At 27.1% G+C, this 21,790-nt stretch overlaps 1 protein-coding gene across 3 annotated transcripts in view; it reads right to left on the bottom strand.

The window, feature by feature from the left end:
* Positions 1-21,790, bottom strand: part of LOC118063803 (dentin sialophosphoprotein-like) — a 56,903-nt gene that overhangs the window by 11,177 nt on the left and 23,936 nt on the right. The window contains exons 2-10 of one of the 3 annotated variants that reach the window (XM_035077954.1): positions 21,191-21,264; positions 18,908-19,112; positions 8,798-9,026; positions 8,616-8,729; positions 6,627-6,777; positions 5,738-5,821; positions 4,869-4,943; positions 4,550-4,585; positions 3,954-4,010 (exon numbers count right to left, since the gene is read on the bottom strand). In XM_035077954.1, the coding sequence (XP_034933845.1) occupies positions 3,954-4,010; positions 4,550-4,585; positions 4,869-4,943; positions 5,738-5,821; positions 6,627-6,777; positions 8,616-8,729; positions 8,798-9,026; positions 18,908-19,103 (942 nt within the window). In that variant the 5' untranslated portion in view covers positions 19,104-19,112; positions 21,191-21,264. The remainder of the gene's footprint in view (positions 1-3,953; positions 4,011-4,549; positions 4,586-4,868; positions 4,944-5,737; positions 5,822-6,626; positions 6,778-8,615; positions 8,730-8,797; positions 9,027-18,907; positions 19,113-21,190; positions 21,265-21,790) is intronic. The other 2 variants (XM_035077960.1, XM_035077965.1) reach the window with 2 other exon arrangements.

Genomic DNA, 21,790 nt, shown 5'->3' with positions numbered 1-21,790 from the left:
TATAAATGATATATATATGTAGGTAATGTTTATTCTATAAAAAGCATAAAGCAACGATTTTTCGACAATACTTTGGTATACAAAACTATCAACCATCACTATCACACTTTATGAATCCAACTGAATGTGAGTAGTAGCGTAACGTGACTCTGTGTACCCAACAGAGGATGTTTGAAGTATTCTAATAGCACGCAATGTCAGTAAAACACGTTTCCCGGTATTGTTAAATACATTGTAAGCATATCCTCTTAGTGAAAATATCAACATTTTTGAAACATGACGATTGTTCAATCAATTGATTTACCCTACAAGCCATACAATCACTCCAACTATTCTCAAACACAGTCTTCATTTTAATTACCATCTAAACAATAACTTGGAATTGAAGATAATAGATTCTAAGAGATTTATTATCGGTTGTGAATTGATGCTAAATCTAAAAATGTCTCAAGATCAACCTTGAAGAATTATCGTTCACGATATTCTGAAAGTATGAATACTGTATTTCACTGGTTTTATCTAATCACATTATCAATCAACACTGGGATTAATTCTAGATAAAACAAAGGAAACGAAAGGAAAAATAGTTAAGATTCTGGAGCAATCAGTTACAAGGAAATATACTTCCCTGACCTGTATTTGCTCACTGAAGCACATCAAAAGAAGAAACTCTTCTGCTAATTTCTAATATAGCTCCAATAGTATTATTTCTATCTCCACTGATGGATCTCTAGAGTCTAGAGTATATCTTGTCTACTATTGTCTTAACATCAATCGTCATGTTCTGATTCCTTGCAAAATAATATCAGTAATTTTGGTTGTTCAGTGAATTATTTTAAAATACCTAAATCACTCTTACATCCTTAAATCTTTCAATGACTTTGATGATCTCCAGGTAATAAAACTGATACTTTAGTTGGTTGGTAAAGTTAAACACAGCACGTAATATTACTCTAGTGAATGGTAGAAAAAAAAACTGACAATGGGTCCGGTCTGCAAGAGAAGCACGACAACGACTGTCGTGTTGTGCAGTCACTTTTCACAGGCAAACAGTTCTTAACTAAGTGAAGAGGGGGACTTTGTGGTAGAGTAGAAAGGGGCTGATCGCGAGGGTCGATCCTCTAGCGAGCACACGCGAGAACGTTAACGGTCTTTTACTAGTTTCTGCTTGCCAGCTGTTTTGTAGTACCCACTCTATTTCTCTTCTTTAACTCCACAAGACTTTGCTGTCTTCACAACGCCTCCAACATTCTCTCCTTCACCACGTGCCACACTTTTCCCTACCCTTCACTGTGTATACGAGGTATGCTATAAAGATCTTTCGCAAACTCGAGGACTTGCAATCCTCGACTACTAGACCTTTTATCTTGTCTAGCTTGTACGCAACACCAAGACCATTCTCTAAGCAATATTCTGGTGTATATGAAAGCCGTGAGAAGACTAACATGAACCGTTGTAATTGCTATAAACCTTGAGTACACTTACTCTGGCTGGGATAAGAAAATGTCCCGGTCTAAGGCCCACTTCAGATTCACTTGGTGGTTTATAACGTGTAACTGACCTAATGGCTTCTCTTTATTTCTTTGGTGTTGATAATTGAAAAGAAGGTTTTCATTAGGCTCTAGACTTATTGGATTATACCGAGGTTATCCAATCATCTGTTAGATAATGGTTAGATATTTTTTTTTGTTCCAGGTTATTGGATGAAGCAGTGGTTTCATTCAATATATCAGTGAAACTTTAAATAAAATATGCAAAATGTTGTTTAATTATTGATTAATTAGTTATTCAATTGGACTTTAAATCAGTTATATATTTTTAAGTTTTATTTTAATTAATGATAGAATATTAAATAATAATTAGTTATCTCGAAAAGGTAGCTGTTCACATGTTGGAGCATCAACTTTTTTGGAAATTTTAGAATCAAAATTATTCAGGTTTTGTATTTTATATTTAATCAGTGTTTTTATTTAGTTACCATGTCACTACTGTACTGGTACATTTACCTTAATACGTGTTTTACATAAGATTAGCATAATTTATTAAAACTATCCAAATTATAATGAGATGACTTTCTACCAACCTAATTAAATATTTCACTTTTTGAACTACTTTGGCTAAAACCCATTTTCAGTAAAAAAAAAAAATTACCAAAAACCTAGATAATTTGATAAATAATATATAATATTAATTAATTTAATATAATTATTAAGTGTTATTATTGAGAAATATTTAAAAACTAATTTAAAGAGCGTACTTTAAAATAAAAAATATTAACTGTCGAGAAAACAGTAGTCTTTTAGAGCATCATAAAGTATACAATTTAATTTATATATATTTTTTTTAACAACAGCTCTTTATTTACCATTTGAGTCTTACCAGTTAACGTATGTTTCTACTGAGTTAATGAATGCAGTTGATAAAGTAGTTGCTGACAGGTTTGGTCAGACAGGAATTTTTCTCTGATGGAAACGGTGAGTTATAAATGAATAAGATGATAAAAAGCAACGTATGATGGCGCTAGAAGGTGATGAAGGTAGAATGTTTTTATTTGAGAAAAGCGTGCTACAAAGATCGTGTTACTGCCACAGAGGCATCAGGCCGAATAACGGTAATTTCATTTTAACATTGCTTCATGATATTCATTACTTGATCATCTCTTATCTGAAAGTCACTTTTCCCTACAACTAATTTGTCATTAATTCTATTTAACAAATTCCAGATTTTTCCATTCATATTTTCATCTGATGAACTTGATCTTCACAAATTGCACTTGTACTGTCAATTAGTTAATAAAATAATCACTAATTACTTGTTGACTACTTTTGCTAAATCAACCTAACGGAATATTATCGTTAGAACAAAGAATGTCCGGAAGTAATAACAACAAAGAGACATAAAGCAACGACGACGATGACGAATGTTAAGGTGAGTGAACCAGAATGGCTATCAACTGATTCCGTAAAAGGGACCGTCGTTAGAACAACGTTGACCCGATTCAACAGATAATTTATTGCATCTTACGGATCCTCATCAGGGAAGAATTGAGGAAAAAAAAGTCGAGAAACGGTTGTTGCCATTTTGACAATTTGTTCGATGACTCATGCTAAACCGGTTTCTAAACTCTAGATGATGAAAAAATTCACTTGGATTTTACTCTCGATTTTTTATTTATGTTGATTCATCTTCTATTTCTTAAGTTGCTGATTAGAATATTTCATTCATTTAATAGATCCATATTTAATTGACATTCACTTTATACCACTGGAATTTATTCATGGCTTACTTAATATCATAGTTATTGGAATGATTATCTTCATAAATGAAGTGCTTTCTTATTTTAATATGAAACTCTATCTCATAAAGTCTTTTTATATTTTTTTCCTCCCAAGTATCTTCAATTTTCCATTCACCAATTAGCGACAGAAGAAATACTGTACTTATAACAGTATTATTTTCAATGATTTCTTTCTTTATTCATTTTATTTTATAAAAAAGAATTAATTATAAACTTCTTTGTTTTTAGTTTTTAGTATTGTCGAAACAATCTAGCATAATCATAAGATTTAATTATGCTAAGTATTAAATAAATGTTTATATTTAAAATCAAGTATAATTAAAAATTCCAATTTTTGGAGTAATTATAATTCATCCATTTGGTTTTGGAGTAGTTGATGATATTAATTAATTATTAATTTATTTGATAAAGTAAATAATAAAATTCCGATATTTTTATTTAGAAATGCCTTTTTAAAAAGAAGTTTATCGAAACTATTTTTAAATTTAAATACCTCAAAAACAACTTTAAGAATTTTTTCCTCTTATTCATAACATTCATATCAGTGAAAAGAATTTTCTAATCACTTCGGTTGGCAATAAGCTTACGCAAATAAAATTTTAAACTCTGATGTATTAAAAAATAATAATAATAAATAATTAAAAATAAAACTCACCCTAAATTTTTCTCCTTCGTCGATTTTTTCTCGTCTCTCCAATCGTGTAAACCGATTCTGAAATAACAACAATACAATGTCACTGATTGTATTTAACAGAACTCGTATAATATAATAAACACAAAAGAGAACTAATGAATAACGAGAATGTTTACCCCCATTGATTTCGTTGATTAATGAACTCTCAACAGAGAGAGAGAGAGAGTCAATAAAATAGTCAAATTATTCACGTAATTTACTGGGTCAGTTGTATTTCAATTCTCAATTTTCGAAGGAACATGATTTCAATACCCATGGTAAACACTACAACTTAATTTCCAGCATCATCAATGAATACAGGCTTCATCAATATTTATCAATTAAACAGAAACCTTGGCAAGATGATCCATTTAGAAATTCAATCAATAGGTAAATTACGAAAAGAGAATTCACAAGATGATTGAATAAATACTTAAATTGTATATATGGCTATGCAGCAAGTAAATGCACTTTAATGCACTCCGAACAGACTAACACGCAATTGCATGACTGAACAAGCTCATTCGTGTGGATAGACGTGATATGTCTCATAAAATGTACTTTTCACATTATCTCACCTCAGTGGTATCCTGCTGATAGTGCTCTCTAGAAGCCTGAAACGCAAAAAAAAAAATATGTTATGACATCATTGAAAAAGAGCAATTTAAGTAAAAGAGAAAGAAAGAAGGAAACTAAAGATATGAATGCAGAAAAGAATAAGTGTTCTTGGTAACTCGTCAACCGCATCATAAAAAGACCAGAAAGAAAGGAATGGTGAAATTTATGTATCCTACAAGTGCACCACCAACCAAAGTCCCACATGAGCAACTAACTTATAAGACATATTTTGCTTCGTCAAGATGATATAGATTTCAAGCTGATTGTTTGTATACTCACGTGTGAACTATAAGTGGATCCTGCTGATGCCAGCTGATTTCGATTCTCTATGGCAGTCTTTATTTGCTCCAACACCTGAGTAATCATCATTTATTTTATTTTTCATTCAAGTTTTATTCTAATTTTCATTAATCTAATCTAGTTGGTATTTCATTTTTAATCAACTTTATCAGTATTTTTTTCCAAACTATTTTAACCATGAATTCTTGGTAATAATATTTTTTTTATATTATAATAATTATAGCAAATTATTCAAATATCAAGCTAAATTAGTTTATTTTAAATATTTATTATGTATAAGAAATTTCATTGGGAAATATTTCTTACTATTTTCAAATATCAGACTTGATTGAGAAATATCCAATCTAATTAAGTGATATAAAAATTCACAAAGTAAAATGTTAGCCTAGAAATTTAACACCAATCCAGGTAGCTAGGTTAGATGATAATTTTAGACCAACAAAAGCAACTTCAATGAGTATACTTTTAAAATACTTTATTAATCTTATTTAAATTCACTAATAATTAATGCTTCACTATAATAATTATTCACACCATCAATATTGATAAGCTAAAATTATTATTTTTTTTTTTCAATATAAATATGACAATTGAAAGAAATAATCTCTTCCAAATATTAGAAGTGAGATTCATTTTTTTCTCCACTTTTTTATTTTATTTATGATCTGAATCACAATAAAACGTATCACTATTATTCATTCATTTGTTCTGATATAAAATTAGATTAGATATTAATTTAAAATAATCATAAAATGAAAAGGAAATATATACTTTGTTTACTGATAACTTATTGTTATTATGTTCATGATTGAAAATATCTATATCATAGTTCTTACAAGTATACTTACTCGATTAGACATTCGATGATTGTAGGGGCCTTGAGGATTACAATTTTTATGAACAGCTTCATCACTGGTCTTGCTTTGTCGTCTCTATGAAAAGTTGAAAAATAATTCCCATAAATAAACAATATAATTCCATCACTGAAAACTAAAAAGAATATTTATATATATCTCTAGAAGGTTAATAAGATAACAATAAGTAGAAAAGGAACTAAATTTTAATGATGAAACGCTCCAAGACTTTCCTAAGCCTATCAGGTTGGAACGCAAACGTTTGCAATAAAATGTGGCGAAAGATGAGCACTAACAGACGTGGATTTATTTCAGATAATCTAGTGTCTGTATTTTTCATTATTTCCAAATGATTTAATGTTCACAAAATTACTCAGACTTGTGTTATGTTTTTTTTTGTTTCTATTTAATAAAATATTGCTTGGAAAAATTATTGATAACTTTTTTATTCTATATATAGATGGATGAATGAAAGAGCACATATATCCTTCATATTCAATCATGCTTTAAATAGTTTATGAATAACAGTAGTTGGTGAAAATTTATTGACAAAATAATCAATAATCCCATTGAAACATTTGAGAATGAATCTGGATGTCTCGTCGAGTTAGTACACGAAGCTTACGATGCTTCTATTTCCAACGTTGACCTTATTGGCTACCAGAAATAGTGTACCATAAAACAGCAGTATGTTCATGAGGAATTCCAAGTGTAAATCATTGATTAAATGAAACTTGGAATTATATTGAAGTGATATTTATAGACCTTTTTTCTTAAGTTCTTAAGAAGTGTGTAGAAGTGTTGGAGATAAAGTAAAATATAAGAGATTAAAATGGTAAAATAAAAAAGTATAAGTGGAAAAGAAGAAAAAAAAATGACGTACTTGGAGAGTTGCCAAGGTATCCAGGGATGAGAGTGGGCGAGTGTGAGGTACTTCTCCGGGGAAAACACTGTCGTGAGACACCGAGAGTTGACCTGATGTACCTCGTAGTTTTCCAAACGGCTCTTCACCTCTACTTCGCCTCAGGAACACACTAGAAAGCCAAGTTTGTTCGTTAATAAAACAATAGGATACACTTAATATGATAAACAAAAATATGAGAGGATCAAGAAGGCATGTATAAGCACCAAAGACGTCACTTTCTGCTGAATATAGTACCATTAGACTACTTTGCTATTCCAAGCATCAATTTTACAATGACAATAAATTTCTCCAACATGGTTTTATGCGATATATTACATGGGTCTGCATAAGAAGTTTTGTTTTAATCATTTTGTTTTACTTTTTTTGTATTATGTAAGACCACTCACTATATACATCTATGAATAATGCTTTTTATCATCAAGGTGAACAGTTCAGCCCTACAATGCATTTTTTTTAGTCTAAAAAAAAATAAATATGATTCTACTTAAGATTTAGACTGTTTTTAATAATATTAGTCTATATTATACAAGTCTAAAAAAGTTTTTAATATTCTTGGTTGTACCATATATGTCACTACATACATTGTAGGGCTAAGCTTTTGATGAAAGAGAATATCAGTCATTTTGCATATGATTAGAAATATTTTGAAAAAAGTATCAATGCAATAAATGATTTTAAAAGTATGATACATTCAGTATGAGTTGAAATTTAGCATGATAAAATTCTAGAGTATCAATTTAAGAATGATTAAAGAATCATTAAATATTGATAAGAATGATAAAAAATTTTGTAGTTCACCTGATGATGACATTAATTGATGTTAAAACTTTATAAAAAGATTTGAGAATTAATAAAAAATGTGATTATGGATTAAAAAAAAAAAAGCTTGAACATCTTTATAAAAATTAATTGTCACCAATTTTAGAATACAATGAAAATAATTTAAAAATTTAAACCAGAAATATTGAAAAAAAAGTAAACAATTTTTTAAAACACACAAATCTTGCAGACCTTGAATAATTTATTATAAATTCATTTGTTATATTACGAATAGAGTAAACATGGGATTATGTTAATACTATGTAGGAAAAGAAAACTTATCTTTTATCAGTTCTTCTTGGAAAAACTTGTCATTTGAAAGGATTACATTTATAGATAGATAGATATAAATAAATAAAATACATTTAATTTAATAAATAAAATAATATTTATAAATAATAAAAATATGTAAATATATTATTAATATTATCAGCTTTCAAAGTTTTTATCTGTTCAGGTATATTTGTTGATAACTTTGAAAAGAATAAAAAATATTGTCCAATGAAAAATTTATTTTAGAAAAACTATAAAACTATGTAAGTCATGTGTAATATCTATTTGATAGCATATACAGCTTTTGAAGCAATGCCAAAAATTTTGTTATTTTTCCGGTTGAACTAAAAAAGTCTTTCGATAGGCGTTACAGTCAATATGTGGTCTACATCATGCTCTAAATTGAAAACATTGTTTCTGACAAGAAAAAAAATTATTACGAAGCAATATTAATTTCTATCAATTGTTTATTACTATATTATCAAGATATTTAATATTAGCAATAATAATTTTAGTATTAAAAATTTATATTAGAGAGTTAAAAAATTTTTTTCAACTTCATTATTCTTAATTTACTACAAACAAATGCATATTGAACTATTAGTTATCAATATTTACTTTACATAACAAATTTTCTACCAAACTTAATACAAATTATTCTCTACATTTTATTTATAAATAATAAAAATTGATTAATAATAATACAATTGATTTTAAAAAAAAATTACAACTTATTTAAATACCATTATAACATCCCATATTTACTCTATTAAACAAATAATAGTATTAATTATTAAAATAAACAAATAGAAGCTTGATATTATTCATGTTGCTGATTGATAAAAAAATATTTACTGATTAAAAGATTTCCTCATGGATATTCTGTATTTTTTAGGCCAGCCAATGACACGTTTGCTGAAATAATAACAGATAATTGGAAAAATAGATCGACTATTTTGATTTATCCTCCTTGAAAAGAAAAAAATAGTAAAGAAAAATAAAAATAAATACTACTTGGTGATGCAAATACTATTTACCTCTGACGGTCACAGGAGTCTGTTAGTAATTCACTAGCACTTTGGCTTCTAGCATCGTCTGGACGTCCAGCAGGATGTCTTAGTGTCATCTCTTCTCTGTCATGAATCACAAGTTCACTGGTTCGATCACTGCCACGAGAGTCGACCTTTGCGTCTGCTGCACTTCTACTTTTTCTCCGGAAAATTCTCCGAAGACCTCGCAGAGGATGAAATCGCCTCTTCTTTAATTCTGGAATAAAAACATAAATGAAAAATTGATTAGATGGTTTTACTTCTCTTTTAGAGGTTTATCTTATAAATAATACTACTGTACCAAGTTGTATGAACCCATAAAAAATGATCAATAAATAATAGATCTTTAAGTATTTAAAATTATTAAATTATTATTTATAAAAGATCAAAAAGTATTGCATATTTTTATTTTCAGCCTCAAAGTTCAAGTACACATTAGTTTTTAAATAATGCAAGAGAAATATCATTAAGGGTTAAAAAAGGATTCAAACTGAAAGAAAAAATCTCAAGCATTAAAACAGACTTCGACAAGTATTTATATATTAATATGAGTTAATTATTTTATTTTAAAAACCCTCTATGATTTATTTCAAACTAAAATTTGAATTTAAATTTAAAAATGATCTAAAATTGGTAATAAAACTCAAATAAAATTGATGTTTTTCTTATTCGAATAAAAGAATTGATATTTACATTTATAGAAGAATTGATGTTTGAAGATTGTGTAAAAAACGATATTACAAATTGTATTTTATATTTGAACAAGTCAAAGTTACTTAAAAATGTACCGGTAAAAAGGTTCCAGGGTAGAGTCAATAAAATCGTTCTTGAAATATCTTCAATAAAATGACGTTTACACAAAGAAATTCGTAGTAAAACGACTCTTTGGGGTACAATAGTAGACTATTCTTAAAAATACAATGATTTTTGTATATTTGAAAAGTTATATTTACATTTATTTGTAAGTATTATATTGCTAAATCTAATTGAAGCAATTTTAGATGATATATTTTTCAATAATCTGCTATAAGTTATTGATACTTTTCAAAATTTTCAATAAAAACTCTTATTGAAAATAATATGACTGAATAACAAAATATTTAATTAAATAATTAAAGAAAGAAATTAATTAAAATTCTTATTCTATACATGACTGCTTCTGTTCATGATCAAACTCAAACTAATCACTTATTTAATACTACAAAATAACTATCATCACTGTAGATGAAGAGTTATTGTCTTCTATTAATGTTCTATGTTTGTCATACTCTATAATCATCTATTCTTCCATTCATTCGCATTCGTTACAATTATTTTATGATAAACAATGAGTTTAATTGCTTGCAGTCAACTGATGATTCACTTCTACGATACATAAAGAAACGTAGTTCAAGATGGAATGCTCTAAGAAATGAGATATTTATAATATGTGGTGTAGTTGATATCAATATGATGAAATATTGGATTAATAGCCAACATTGGAATGATCAAAACAAGTAGTAAAGTTAGAGGAACAAACCATCCAAAGGGTAAAAAGTGACTCCAAACTCCTAAACAAATATTGTTCATCACCAACACTATCTCTATATGTCACTGATTGTCATGAACTGGTTTAAAAAAGGTATGTAACATCTGTGAATAAGTGAGTTGATCACATGGAATAATTTAACTACAGGCAAACTATTCAGAATTATTTTCAGTTGAGAAGACAGGTGTAGCTAAAAGGAAAGAGACTATTATCTAGATGCTTATGTCTAAATGAGTCACGTAATGCAGGAAGACATCAAGAGATTGAGAAGTCTTCTCAAAAATATGAGCTTCAACAGAGAAGATTAATTGTTCCACTTTGATGCTTTTGTCTAGAATGAAAAAAATTTTAAATATATTGATAGATTACTCTGAAATTGGTATATATGAAATGTATTGATTTATCTGTATTGTATTGGATGTACCTAAATGGTATAAGCAGTTTCAAAAGACCTTACCTGAGGTTTTCAATGGAATAAAAATAAAAAAGAAAACTTGATAGAATCCAATAGAATATTCTACTCAATTCTGATTCAATTTTCCTGCTATTATTATTGATATATTGGAATTAAAATGACCATAAAAATTAGTCATTTTAATTCAATTGGCATGAATGTTAAGTATTTCTTGAAATTAATGTTGAACTTTGAAGTAAACAATTTCTTTAGCTATTGGATTAAATCATAGCTGCAAGTCATTTATCATAATCTGCTGAATAAACATTAATAAATTTCGAAAAGATTGTAAAAAACATAGATGTATAAAGTGGAAGTGATTTCACCATCTTTGCTAGATGTCCTAGAAAATATATATCTATACAACAGTTGAAAGTGTTCAAGTACCTTTATCAATTCTATTAGCTAGCTCATCTTTTCAACATGATGTTATCAAGACGATAAAGGTACATAATGAAAGAGATAAGAAGCAATTTCATAGTATATATATAATCAATTAAAGCCAATCAAAATGTGAATGTATCGATTACAAATGACATCATGGACATTGTCACAGTACATAGCGAGTTCATAGCAGTGATGACAATGACAATTACGACTTGGATATATGTATGTATAGGATACATTCATACATGTTGTATAACATGAATAACAGATATCGAACTGATTTGATTAACTACCACGTGACTAACCGTCCAATCTCCATTATGCGGACACACCTGTCAATATGACATTCAGAACTTCGAAATCTAGACATTTATTCCCTATAGATTCCACGAGTTCTATTTATTTATTTATTTTAGTACCTTTTTCAGTTGATCAACTGGAATTTTATCAACTAATGAAAGTAATTTCTGTGATGAAAAGAATTAAGTTATCAATGTTCATACTTTCTATAAGATTGTCTATGCCAACATCTACTTCAAGATTTAATTATTGAAATATAAATGAGAATTTAAGTACAGATATTAGTTGTACAACTTTTCTTATGTCTGATATAACATAATTATCATCATTTTTTGGTTCGAAACTTTCGCTATAAGCCAACACATCAACGTAATAATCAATTTCATGCAGACCAGGTGGATGTGAATTAGAGATGATTGTATGTTTGAATGAAATGAGTTGAAAGCTATCAGCTCAGGAGCAAAATATGTAATTTAAGAACAAAAGTTCATTGAAAAACTGATATGCTAATTTATAAATAAATTTTTATCAATCAAAGTTTTGCTAAAAAATTTACTTTATCACGAGTATTATAATAACTTTTTAAAAAAATATTTGATTGGTTAAATGAACATGAAAATCCATCTTCTGAGAAAATTTTAATGTATGTTAATGCAAATGTCAATGATATTGATATGTATTAATTGAAAGTTTCAAACAGTGGCAATATTTAAAGTGAACATTGGACCTATCAAAGTTTTAATATGATTGATGATTTTTTAGTTTAAGCTACAAAAGCAAAAGTACACCGAAAACACTGTCAAGGGAAATAATAATTAGTTGGAGTTAATTGAAGAAAGTTAGTGTTTCAAGTTGTACAGCTCTCTTGAGAATCAGATGGAGTGGAACAAACATCTTTTTTGACATTACAATAAATAAATAGTTAATATGAATAATATGTTTGAATTAAAACTTATTCAAACAAATAATAAATCACCACTACAATATCTACATATATATTATTGTCTAATTCATTTATATGCTTGGTACGCCAAGATGACTAGAATTATTTTGTAAACCAATTATATTTGGTTTCTTTATATCATTAAGAGTTTGAGTTTTATATAATCTGATAGTAGGATAAAAAAGCTTCCTTTATTGAATTTAATAGGATAACTCAAGTTGTATAATCTTAGAGCTCATCTTGATGGAGTTGGAGATGCAAGGAAAATTTGTTCACCGGTCCAATCAAGGTTCCACTAGTCTGAAGAAAGCAACTTCATCTCGATTAGTTTCCTTTCAATTACTTGACTATTTGTAGTCCAATCCATTCTTCTATCAAAAACGCTGCAAAATTTAATTACTCACTCTGGTTCTAGAAGTGGTTTTATTATCATATTCTATAAGAGATAGTCATGTGTTCCATGTGTTCAAATGTTTAAAAATGTATTTGTTCAATAAGCAATTGTCTTTCTTTGTATGAGAAGAAAATAATATTACTGTATATATAGAGTATCACTAGTTCAGTTATTAATTTCAGTTCGAAATGAATAAAGTTCTAAAAGTGATACATATTGTCATCAAAAACAGGTAGCAAGTTGATGAATAATTTATTTAAATATCCTTTTTACTTTATTGTTTCACCTTTGAGCATTTACTCTTGAAAACTTATTGGTTTTTATTGATCTGGTGGTTTTTTAATTGTAAAGTCGAGAGCCTAAAGCTGAATATCCTGAACAAAAGGATATCTAAGCACACTAAATTGCAGGTATGAATAGGAGAAAAATATGCGAAGGAAAAAAGCCAAGGGAAAAATGAAGAGATGGATGAGAGATTAATACAGCAAAGGGGTAGAGAAATATATATATTCGTAGAAGAGAGTATTTACCCTGAGGCTTACTGGAATTTAAACGAAGAGAACTTGCAGTCGACGCCCGGAAATGAGGGAGATGAACGAAAAGAAACAAAGAGAGTGAAGAAAAAAAAGAATTGAATTCTAATGTGAATCTCTAGCTACTGTATTGTTGGAAAGATTTCAAGAGACTTTAGCGAGAGTTCCTGTTGTATTTTTGTCACTTTACTATTATATTTCTTGAGTGATGGAGATGTAGGGCTGCAGTTGGTAACAATTGGTAGACTTTTTATATAGTCCTTGCAATTCCCTTTTATGGAAAAATGAAGGATAATCATTCGAAGCTTTCTATTGGAAAAATTGCAAGTGGAACAGATGATGAGTTGGAATGAAAAAGAAAAAAGTTAATAAATTTTTATCAGATTATTCTTTTATCAATTTAATAGAAACGTAACCTGATTTGATGATCAAAGTATGAGAGGATAATCAACATTAATTTCGTTGCTAAGTAAGTAGCATGAGATCTAGGATGGATGAATTGATCATCAAGTTTGATCAGATTGATTGCATACTTTATTATGCATGCTCAGTCTCTGTTGATTTTTAATTTGATATTTATAACAAAGTGATTGGATGGAAGACAAAAATTCTATTTCATCTAGAATATTTATATCATTCCCTATTGATGAACATCAACAATGAAGCTTTCGATTAATGATAAAGAAGCAAAGCAGCAAAGAAAAGTTGATCACGATTGTTTGATGATTATGACCAGTTGTCATCCCTTCAATAATTCAGTTTTATAAACTGGGTCATGATAGCTACTTTGAACACTTCAAGTAAGTAATTGGAGCACCCTGTACCTTTCCAGAGAATAATAAAAAGTTACTTGATGATTTTTCTATTATCAAAACCCTAGGGTTAGCTGACAAATAATCATTAAAATTTTGAAGTTCTCTATTCTAATATAAAACTCAAACAAAAATCAGATGAACTAGTTTCAATGTGCTAATTTCCATCTAGTGTAGACAGATCAAATCCAGTAAGATTTCGAGAAAAATTACGATAACTATTTGCTCTAGGTAATGGTGTAATTTTCACTGAAAGAATCCTTTCATTCAAAAGGAATTATTTTTAGAAAATTCTATTTTAAATGAAAAGCTAAATTTCTGATGGTATTGTACGATAATCAGATTTAGAGCTTCTTATCTTGAATATTGTCTAAATTCTATTAATAGCTCTGTAATAACGATTTGACCGATTTTACAGAGAACTTTATCAACATTAAGTGACCTGAAAACGCATGAATTGATTCTCCATGAAGGAATATTAGTTAAGCTCTTATCAAGATATTGTTAGATAATTTTTGTCTGTAAACAAAGCTAAAAGTTTCTGGTAAAAAGACCATTTAGTTCAGATTGATAACAATTTTACACTGATTATTGTAGCGTAGTTGAAGAAAGACTTTTAGTGGATGTTCTAGCTTCTACTTTTTTTTTATATGGAGTGAAATTACATTGGAATTTTTAATATTTGAAATGAACTTGAGCAGAGACATTATATTAATCATCAACACAGGAATTCTGAATGGCGTTCCAGCTGACAGGTTATTTAAGTTGGAGGTTCAATTAAAGAACTTGAAATACATTCACATAATTTATAAAATATTATAAACCAATACATTTCATGTATTATTATTATTATCAAATGAATAATAAATATTATAAAATATGATAATGAAAAAAAAAATAGATGGAGATGTAATTACGAATTCTTGGATCTTATTGAACATAGAATTTCATTTTAATTTCTTTTACATATTTTTTTTATCACACTCTGTTCTTAGTTGATTTTAATTATTTTTTTTAGAACTTTTTATCATCGTAGAGATTATTTATATTAATGTTATAAAAAATTTTTATTGATTTTATTATTATTTACATTAAATTAACTTATCTAATAATAATAATTCCAATTTTAAATAAAATAATTATAATTACATCTCCAAGTAAAATAATTTACCATAAAAATAATAAAGAGCAAGAAAAAAAAAATGTCTGATGAACTAGATTTCATAGAATGATTCTGTTAATTACAAATAACAAATAATAGACTCCTAGATGATAGAAATACTAATTTATAGCCCAGGAAAATTAAATCCTCACAATAATTACCAACACGTCAATCGATAGCAAATAATTATTCCCACGAAAGTATCAAGCAAATAATTAACCATCAACATAAAAAATAATATCACAGAGCAAGGAAATGAATAATTTAAACTAAGATTTAAATCTTATAGGATCTTTTGAGATTAGAACACAACATAGATGCACATACATTACATAAGACTGATGTAAGTGAAAGTGTGTGACTTGACAAGAAGCAGAAGAAGACAAAACGATAAAATAGAGAAAGATAAAAAAAAACATGCATCCAACAAATATTCTATATACTCGAGTACCTACAATTGACCTTAATTCACTCAAGTGCAATTGCTTCTCAATCACATCCCATAAAACGGTAAAAGTCTTGAAATTACAACGTCAATTTCACGCGATATTAAAACTGCTCTACTGGCCTTCATAATCAAGCAACTGCTAAAGCAATATGCTGATCAATTTATATATTAATTTAAAATGAGGAATGAAAATATTTTCACTCAACTTATTGCTATTGTATTAATTGAAGATAGTAGATAATTTATCAATAAGCGAAAGTTACCTGAATTTTATCTTTAGATAAATTATTATCTTTGCTATTTTTTCAAACACAGACTGACCTAAATTTGCATTGAGATAACTTGGATATAGTATGAAAGTAAAAGCATTTACGTAATCTCATCTAATAACAAATAAAGAGTAAAATAAATATTAATAAAAAAAAAAAAATGAGTTGATGGTTTATTTTTTAGCAGAAGATAAAATAAGTATAAAAAAGTGAATAAAAATGATTTTAAAAGAGAGGTATATTGTTATTAATGCTGATAGAATTCGAGAATATGTTAAAAAATTCGTGATGTGAATAACACGTTCAAGTGTCAGTGCAATGTTTTAGAATAAAACGTGCGATATTTTTTAAATGTAAAATGCCATAATAAATTATAGAAAAATGTAGTTACTTTAAATCGTTGGAAGTATTTTAAAATCGACTACACGTTTTCTGCTGCTTGTTTATGACATTTTACACTGATTACAGTTTATGTGTTTCAGTTAAAAAGGTTTCACTTGTTTCTTTTTTTTTAATACGTTAATTTATGGTGGAGCTTGGATTATTCAATTTATTACGACACTTTTGTTTACAAACATGTACATTTTTATTAATTAATGGGTGTTTTTGTTCGTTTGAATTTATTTTTTATTTTTTTATTTTTTTTTCAATGTTATATTATTTATAATTCACACAAGTGAAGAGTTTAATGACGAGAAAAATGATTTAAGTAAAAATTACTGTTATATAATGGGCAAATTAGGATCCAATTGGACCTGAACATAAACTTGTTGAGATTTTTTTTTTATTTTAAAAATTATTAACTCGTAAATCAGTCACTTATGGGCATTTTGAACAAAATTGAAAAATTGTTCTGGTCAGAATAATATTTTAAAAATTGCTCAACTTCAAAAAAATACAAAAAAAATTGGCTTGGAAAATAAAAAATAAAAATGACTTCATAGAAATAATTTTCTATTTAATTCAAAAAAATTTGAATTGAATATTTGAAAGTAATTTTTATCTTGTGAAGTAATTTTTATCTAAAAAATATATTTCAGTCAAGTTATGAATGAGTTAACTGCATAAAAAAAAACTAATGTTTGAAACACGAAACTTTCATTCTATAAGTTTATTTTGAATGAATAAAAATAAATCTAGAGCACGTTATAAAGATAGACTTGAAATAATAATTTTTTTCAATTTTCGGAAGTCAAAGTTTCACCCTATTTCCTGCCATAATAAAAAAAAACACATTTTCTATAAATGTTTTCCAATAAAAAAAATTTTTAAATTATTTTTCTTCACTTAATGAGCGAGAAAGAATGAAATAACAATCATTATGATTTTTATTTAAATAAAATATAATAAACCTAATAAAATATAATAAAAAAGATAATTAAACCTTGCGTTATGTTCAAGTATTGTACTATTATGTCTTAAGACATAAATTATACAATTATCACTGAGTAATAAATTTTAATTTACTTAAGAAAATTTTCAAATATTACATAAGGAATGAAAAATGTTCAGTTGGTTAATCATAAGAAATATTTGCTCGTAATTTCCCATATATTATTAAAAATATAATAATTAACATAACTATACCACATAATACATTTTATGTGAATAAAGAAGAATAGAAATAACTACATTGTTTCCTGGTAATACATTTCGAAAGTTTTCAATAAATCAAAGACTGAAGGATTCTTATTATTTCTGTTATCATTTAAAATCTTTTAATCGTTACAAGCATTTTTAATTATTACCCACTGTTTGAAGATCTGACAAATAGTTTTCTTTTAAAGTTTTTTAAACAGATAGACTGAAAGATGAATGTTTTTGAATCATGATATGTCAACTTTGAATGCTAATGACTATTGGAAAGCTGACCTTTAAACCCTACACCGTTACCTCAATTAACGTACCCCTAACGGATGTCTATTTATAAAATATCTTTAAAGGGATTCTTTTCGTTTTAATTCTTATCGAATATGTCAGTGAAGAAGATTTACGTATACTGCTTTAATCAATGGAATGTTTTAGTGCTTTAATTATGATTTTATCAAACATTTTTTTCATATTATTTTCCTATCGACTAAAATTAATGAGTTTTAATTCTTTTTTCTCACTTAAATATTGAAAGAAATTTAATTTGTTTTTTTTTTGTCATCATTATTGCAAATATAGTAATAGTGATAGTTATTTAGAATGATAATTGTATATAATGAATGACTAGAACAAGTAGCAAAAAAATTTCAATTCATTGTAATTACTTTTCTCTTTGTTTTTCAACTTCCTGATTTATTTGTAAATAAATGGTTGAATTATTTCGTAATAGTGGTTAATTAATTAAGGTATTTTGATTGATTAATATAACAACAATTAACAAATAACAACAAACAACAATAATCAGCAATAATAAATTAATCATTAATTATTTATTTTTATATTTAATATTTAATGATATTTAATAATTTAAATATTTTTAAATAGTGAGAAATAATAAAAATAATATTAATCTTAATCGAAATACCTTGAAAATAAGATATTTTTATATGTCTCTAAAATAAAATATATTTCTCCCATATGAGGATTTAAATAAATAAATTAGTGAATTATTAATTAATGTAAAATATTGAGATAAAAAAAAAGCTTTTCTGATTCTCGACACATAAAATTAAACAATGAATAATATTTTAAAAAATTGATAGAACTCTGTTCCTAATTAATATCTGTGTAAAAACTGTGAAAACAAAAAATTTAGAAGAACAAAAAAGAAAAAATTTCTGACTCATTTAAAAAAGTAGAACTATAAAAAGAGACATAAAAATTTTTTTTCTACAAAGCATAAAAAGCATAGAAAGAAAAAAAAATTTTCTTTTTTACCTTTCGGAAGTGTGTCAACATTTCGTTGATTCCGGTGCATAGCAAAGTCACCCATGTCAAGAGTATGATGATGTTCCTGGGGTGATGGTGAAGCCTCCCTCACACAACCCATGAGACTTAAAGCTCCTCCAACTCCAATTATAGTACTTCCTCCGCTAGTACTAGTACCACTTCCGTTACCACTCGTTGTCGACATTTCTTTCGCCTGAAACACCCGGAAAAACCATGCTGCGATATAGGATTGTTTCACACTATGATACCATTCTAATAATATTGAATTTGTTGATGTCCATGATCTTTTCACATTCTCATCCATCTTCACCCAATTATTTCAACAAATAACTCACAGTCACTAATGAAAAAATAAAATATTTTTTTTTTTTTTTTTCGTTAATATTGATTTTTATTAACAGACGTTTTGCGTCGTTGGATGTGCAAAAAGTGAATGCGAAAAGATTTGAATCCTCATGGAAGCTGCAGCCAAAAAGGGGTTGGTCGATGGCTATCGATTACGCGACCCACCCTACAGTGACCATGACCTTGCTAACAGTACAGCTGACAGAGCGTGCGGGATCGTCATGTGGCGCACGCGGACAGGATGAGGGAGAGGGAGATGTTGATGCTGCAGCACCAGGAGGAGTGTCTACTACGTTTTATCATCATTGTTATTATTATCGTAACTATGAGGTGAGTGGAAAAGTCATGTCAAGAGTTGGTAACCATACCGGATGGATGAAAAAAAAAAATATATGTTAACATTTAGTTAATTATAAGTATAAGAAAAATGGGGAAAAAATTTTTTTTTGTGTTTAGTATATGTCTTTCAACATATACTGGTATTTTTATATAAATAATAGTATGTATAGTTGGATAGGGAAATATATATTTTGTGGAATAATTAGTTGTTTTTATTCAATTGGTATTTGTTGCAAAAAATTGTTAAAAAAAAAAGAATTGTTTGGGAGTGATCTGAATTTTTATAATACATTTGAAGATTTTTTTTTAATTATTTATGTAAAATATGAATTGAATTAGATGAATTTAATAAAAAAAATATAATTTTCAACTTCTTATTGTAATTATAATTTAAATTTATTATTATGATCTGTAGTTTAACATCTAGAAATGAATGTAAATAAATTTATTTTATTCTAACACGTGGGTCTAGTTTAATCAATTAGGATAAAGTACACACCTTGAGTGCAGTTGAAGATTAGAAGTATAAAATATCTCATTAAATTTTAATAAACATGAATAATTATAATAGTCAACATCTAATTGCATAATGAATTATCTTAGAAACAGAGTTAATGCTATTCTTAATAATTTAACTAATGACTCAGAATGGTGTGGAAGCTCGTTGAATAAATTTAACAAAAGTGTGAAAATTATGATAGATAAATATAATAAAATTCCATATCAATATAAAATGAAAGAAAATTTTTTTTCTAATTATTTTAAATATTTTAAGTAAATATTTATCCTATAAATATTTATTAATATTAATTAATTAATATCTTATTTGAATATTTAATATTTAAATATTGCTAAAAATATATTTTTATTTAAATTTTATTCAAAGAAATGACTAAATAATTACACTAGTTTAGCATTACTTCTAGAATAAAGGAAGCCAAGTTCATAAAACCTAAACCTCACCTTCTTAGCTAATTTAAATCATAACAATACATTTAAACATTCAAATTGCCCGTTACGCATCATTTTACATCATCAATGGCTTCTGCTGTCTATTAAATAAAACTCTTTGTAGATTTTATTCCACAAAGACCACCCAAATGATGATGCAATTAGAATTAGAATTTATATATCTCTAAGTCAGGTCAATAAAATACCTGTAAATAATTTCGTAATCTCTAAATTTTATTTTCATAAATAAATATAATGACTTAATCTAAAAGCCCTTGGATTTTAATCCCATGACTTCAAAATGGATATGTTCTAAATCATTTTATTTATATAATATTGTCAATATATTTATTTTATTAATCCTTTCATTTTTCTTCAATTAAATAAAATAAAGAAGCATTTTTTTGTTTAGAAATGGAAAGCCTTTGAAGGTTACTGATATGACGCATTGATATTGTCAATAAGTAAGCTCTTATCTAAAAGAACAGTTAGGTCATCATACGTAATAGATAGAGCATGTGTGAAAAAAAAAAATATCTTACACTCGTGACTAATAAATTAGGGAGTTAATTTAATCTAAAATTGACACTTTAATGTCGACTATAACTAAACGTAATGTAGTAATGTAGTAATTACCTCACTGAACGAATGACATTTTAATTGATTTTTATCTTCTTTTTAATCCTTTATTCGTTGGTTTTTTCAATGATCTGGAACAAAAAAAAAGAAAATTAATTAGATAATTAAGCGGAGTATCATTCAGATATTTTTCAATTTTAAAACAATAAATAAAGTTAATTACATAATTATCAAAAGATAATGAACTATTTTACGTAAGAATTAACCCATGAGATTTTTTTTTCAATCTTTCAAACCAACCTAATCTACTTCTTCACTCTAATGAGAAGCATTTTATGTCTAAAAAAAAAATAGTGAGTGTTTTTATAAATGTTTTTGAGTAACTAAAGAATATTATCATACTTAGATAAAATAAACTACTTAGGTAGTTACAGCAAACATGATACAAATGATTCATTAGAGAGGAATAAATTTTAGTCAATTATTTAATCACTTATCAAAATTGTTATCTTTAGACATTCACAATGTAGTCTAATAAAACTTGGTAGATATTTTTCTGAGTAATTTTTATGAATCATTAGTGATGATATTATTAATCAGAAGATGATGAAAATGCTAGACTAATTAGTAAGAAGTAATTTTAGATTTGAATTTAAT

This window comes from Chelonus insularis, unplaced genomic scaffold, assembly GCF_013357705.1.
Source record: "Chelonus insularis isolate UGA/USDA-ARS -01 unplaced genomic scaffold, ASM1335770v1 contig_116_pilon, whole genome shotgun sequence".
NCBI lineage: Eukaryota > Metazoa > Arthropoda > Insecta > Hymenoptera > Braconidae > Chelonus > Chelonus insularis.
The sequence above is the reverse complement of the archived record's forward strand: the minus strand, read 5'-3'. Positions and strand labels throughout refer to the sequence as shown.